At 34.8% G+C, this 5,000-nt stretch overlaps 1 protein-coding gene across 3 annotated transcripts in view; it reads right to left on the reverse strand.

Moving 5' to 3' along the window:
- Window positions 1–5,000, reverse strand: part of Keap1 (kelch like ECH associated protein 1) — a 53,822-nt gene that overhangs the window by 1,874 nt on the left and 46,948 nt on the right. For all 3 annotated transcript variants that reach the window (XM_070141304.1, XM_070141305.1, XM_027354864.2), the window contains exons 6-10: window positions 4,362–4,537; window positions 3,083–3,185; window positions 2,442–2,608; window positions 824–1,449; window positions 1–588 (exon numbers count right to left, since the gene is read on the reverse strand). The exon at window positions 1–588 is cut by the window's left edge. In XM_070141304.1, coding sequence (XP_069997405.1) covers window positions 434–588; window positions 824–1,449; window positions 2,442–2,608; window positions 3,083–3,185; window positions 4,362–4,537 — 1,227 coding nt within the window. In that variant the 3' untranslated portion in view covers window positions 1–433. The remainder of the gene's footprint in view (window positions 589–823; window positions 1,450–2,441; window positions 2,609–3,082; window positions 3,186–4,361; window positions 4,538–5,000) is intronic.

Below are 5,000 nucleotides of genomic sequence, written 5' to 3' on the forward strand. Positions count from 1 at the left end.
ATGATTTTTCCACTGACAATCATAGTATTGGTGGTGAAGATGATGATGAATGGATGATGTCAATAATGTTAATAATAACAATAACAATAATAATAATTAGCAATAATAATAATTAGCAATAATAATAATAATAACAATAATAATAATGATAATAATAATAATAATAATAATAATGATAATAATAATAATAATAATAATAATAATAATAATAATAATAATAATAATAATAATAATAATAATAATAATAAAGATCATGATAATTAAAATTACAATAAATTAGAACGGTTCCAGTTACTCAACATCCAACCTTCCATGCATCCACAGCCTTGAAGAAAAATTGCATCAAAGAAAATATTCCAGACAATCCCCAAGTCTGCCTGTATTTCCCGATGTTTACATATATACACACATACACACACAAAAAGAATCAGTGCTATCTCGCATCACAGTGCAGGAGGCACGGATGGAAGGATGATGCTGATGCATGGCCAGATCTGCCCCAAGGTAAAGGCTTGCACTCCGACCACTCGTTCCGATGATAATCGTACACCTCCACGGATGACAGGAACTGGCTGCCATCATAGCCACCTGAGGATTTTGAGAATAAATAAAGTGCTCAATCTCAAAATTGGAAGATATACTGAGTGGAATAATATCACTTTCCTTAAAAAGTTAATTGAATTTTAATCTGGGAGTCTATCTGTTATTACATAACAATTTACAAATATTAGATTACCACAAACATAAATCAAGCACTGAAGACTAATAATCAATCTTAAACATTCTGCATATGCTTTCCAATAAAACATTTCAGATTACTTACCCATTACAAATATTTTACCATCCCAAACTGAGACAGTCATAGCTGATCTAGGTATCTTGATAGATGCTACAGATGACCATACATCCGTTTCAGTGTCATACTTTTCCACAGAACACAGCTGATGCCGTCCATCATAACCCCCTATCACATATATGCAGTTTCTGAGAGAACACACTCCTGCACCACTTCGGGGTATTTTCATAGACGACACAAAAGTCCACTGGTTATTTTCTGGATGATAACACTCCACAGAATTCAAACGATGTTCCCCATCATAACCACCTACAGCATACATTAATCTATTCACCACTGCTACACCAACACCCATCCGTGCCTTTGACATGGGTCGCACTAAGGCCCAAGTGTTGTCATCAGGGTCATACTTCTCAACACTACTGTGAAATCTGGCACCATTTGATCCACCAACAGCATACAGTTGTCCGTCCAGTACTGCCACCCCTAATCTGTTGCGTGGCGTGTGCATGCGAGACATCTGCTTCCAACAGTTGGTAATGGGATTGAAGGAGTCCACCCAGTTGCTGTCATGATAGTTTCCGTTTGGAAGAATATTTCTCCCTCCTACTGCATAGAAGATTCCCCTCAAATACGCTGCACCAAGACCTGACCTGGAAGACGTTAAAAAGTTTTAAATGTTTAAAAGAAATAGGAATAACCCAATACAATTTTTTTTATCTTAAATTACTTCCTTGAGCTGAAACACTATTACCTTAAAAAATATTACAACCACATTTTATATCACTTACAAAAATACCTCTAGATAATCTTAAATAAAATGTAAAAAGTGCTTTAAACAAGTACACTTAATATCAGATGAAAGAATCCAGTAATGCTTTTTATGTAGAAACCTAAATAAAATCCCTAACAAGGACTCAAACTCAGTCTTCTATAGGTAATATGCACCCCAAGTACACTGAATACAAAATGAAAGAATCCAGTAATGTTTTTCATTAAGAAATCTAAATATATTCCCTAACTCACTCTCCTAAACATAACATGCATCAGAGAGAAAATCAAAACCACAAGACCTTGTGGTTTAGTTCTACTCTCTATGGAATATGGTTACCCATAGGAAAGCAGGTTCAGATCCTTGTCAAGTATATTGAGATGCATACTGAAGGTCCAGCTTATCCATTTCATTGAAAAAGGCATTTCACTTGAAACTGTAAACACAGCAGCATTTTTCATGCTATAATATCTATTGTATTCTCACGTCTTATCTCTTGCTACTCTGCAGAGCTGTATCAAAAAAGTAGATGCTGAACTAATATCCAAACAGCTAGAGAAATTAGCTTTTGACAGATATTGATGTCATTTTTGGTAAAATAACAAGGATAGTGTTAAAGGTTATACAGAAAGTCTGTATTCTAATTGAAAGCATCCTTACTAAAATATCCAAATGAAAAAAAATCTGTATCTATATCTATATCCATATATCTAACTATCTACCCATATACATATATATATATACACACCTCCCATGATTTTTACTCCCAGCTTCATTAACAAACAAACATGCTCAAAATACTTAACTGCTTCTCCAAACAAAACTTGCTCATCCAATTAGACAAACAGATGAAGGAAAACAAGAATCACAAACCTTGCAACTGGAAGTTTTGAGAGCTGTGTCCACTGATGATCCTCAACATCGTAACATTCTAAAGTATCCAAAGACTGCTGGTTGGAATACCCTCCCACAATATAGATGACACACGGAGCATTCGGTGTTCGTTCCTTTTGGCAGGGAGGCTTGTGTAATGTTAAATCCTGAAAATTTAAATATATCAGTGAATAAGAATCATGATGGACATATTCATAACCAGTTCTTCACATCTGCAACAAGAAAATATATATGACTATGGTACACATATAGCAATCACTGTTTTACAATACATCTAATATAGATAATTTCTAATGGGGTCTATAAACTGTAAAGGACCAATCTATCTATCTAATTCCTTTTCCATTATGCTAGCATTTTCAACAATTTCAGACTGATTTGATTGCTGGAAATATCATTAATTACAACACGTTATAAATTCAAGATGAAAGTATTTTTAAGCTTCAAAACATTCCCTTTTATTGGCAAACAGATTTACTAATATGAATCATGGTGTTACACACATTCCTTCAGTAGATTTCTAATACAGTTCTGAATACTGTACCATATAGATATACTACATGACTTTCAATATAAGAAGAAGGAAATGTCATAAAAAAATAAAGGATTAAGTGACTCACCTTAAAGATTTTTGCAAGATATTCCCTACATGCTGGAGCCTTCTTCAAAAGCCTGCAGTTTTTCATCTGCTCTGTCAAGAATCGTGGTGATAAATACTGACATCTGAAAGGAGAGCAATTCACACTTCAACATCTTTGAAACATTAACAAAGGGTGTGACTGAGAGCTCTTCTGAGAAATCAAAGGAGCTTTCAGTACTCGGGAATGAACAACTGACCCAGGTCTAGACATGGTACCAGTCTAAACATCTGACTTGATGCCAAAAATATCTAGTACCTATATCTAATCATGAAACTGGTGAGTCAAAGGACCCTTGGATAATTATCAAACTGGAAAAGATATAAGAAAGAACATCCATCAGGGGGAAAAAAATCTATAAACTAAAATAGGAAAATATTTAAATACAAGAAAACATTTGGGGACACATATAAAAAAAGGAACTAACTGAACTAAACCTTGTATATACAGAACACAAGAGTTAACATTCAAGCAGGAAGTAATAATGAATAATGAAAGACTGAGAGAGTAATGGAGTACAATTTAAGGGTTGCTGGAAACCCCAAAACAGACAACAGTCAAGTGCAGACACCAAAGTGATCATAGAGTAGACAGACTGGTAGCCAAGACATTCTCTATCCCACAAGCAGAGGGTTATGAGTAATTTATTTTAAAATGTACACCATAAATCAATCATGAACCTCTCGGAAGAATTAGGGGAATTCAATTTAAATAATGTTCAAGAACTTCCAGTTCAAAATTTGTGCAAGGTATGGAAAACAACATAAAAGGTGTGGAGCTCAGGGTGTACACCCTGAGGTGCTGAACCTTATTCCTGGTTTGCCTTGTGCTCTAGAAATAAGGCAGGCAGTTTGATCACCTGTGAGAAGTGATGGGGAGGGAAACCCAGGTTACTCAGATAATGAGCAAGACAAGCAAGTCACCTGTAACACACAGGTATACTACAGGTTAGTTTCAAGAAGGGCAAAAAACTAAAGAAAAAGATATATCTTATTAGATAAAACATATCATCAAACCTTATCAAACTCAAAGGGAAAAGCCAACCTGACGTTAACATTTGGATAAATCCTCAAGGAAACAATAAAGAAAAAAAAAGTTTAAGGGAGATACCTAAAAACTACAGGGATTTCCAGACTACTAACCCAAAAGGGAATAAAATGCTCTGACATTGGTAAATAGGACAGAGGGGACTAAAAACAAAGAAACAATCAATAGTAGAAGACATACTAGCTTCACACCATAATGATATATAAACCCATACCTGACAGCCTGCAAGATCTGCTCCATTTTTGGTTGCCGTGTCTCTTCATCATGCCTCACCCACTTCAGCACTGCGTTGTATACATCCTTCTCATCAGGTACATTCAATTCATCCCTTTGAATTAGGTGAACTAATTCACAGTGAGATAACTGCAAGAATTCATCTTCCATGGAGACCTGTAAAGAATGGAAAACATGGTTATAAAGTGTTTCAACATTTTTTACATGTCATAGCTAAGGTTTACACTCAGTTTTTAATGAAAGTCCAAAGTAATCCATGACACGAATATCTAACTCTTGCTAAACGCATGCCAAAAAAATGGAGCACTTGCAAAAGAGCAACTTAAAATCAGGGGTTGACTTGTATGCCAAATATAAAATAAGAAGCTTTACCACAGAGGGGTATGCGTGTGAAACTTGTATGCCACATCTCATAACCCTTCACAGGTCACCAAAATTACTTTTATCTAAACTCAAATTAGGTGCATCTATTTAAAGTAAAGATTATAATATCAACAATTCAACTCATAAATAAATATATATTAGGTCAGGCTGGTTTATTCTGTCTTACAACTCACTTGTAAATCACATACTTTAGAAGAAAAGTGTCTTAGAAGTGTTTATGATATACCATAGTTTT

Source organism: Penaeus vannamei, chromosome 28 (assembly GCF_042767895.1).
Source record: "Penaeus vannamei isolate JL-2024 chromosome 28, ASM4276789v1, whole genome shotgun sequence".
NCBI lineage: Eukaryota > Metazoa > Arthropoda > Malacostraca > Decapoda > Penaeidae > Penaeus > Penaeus vannamei.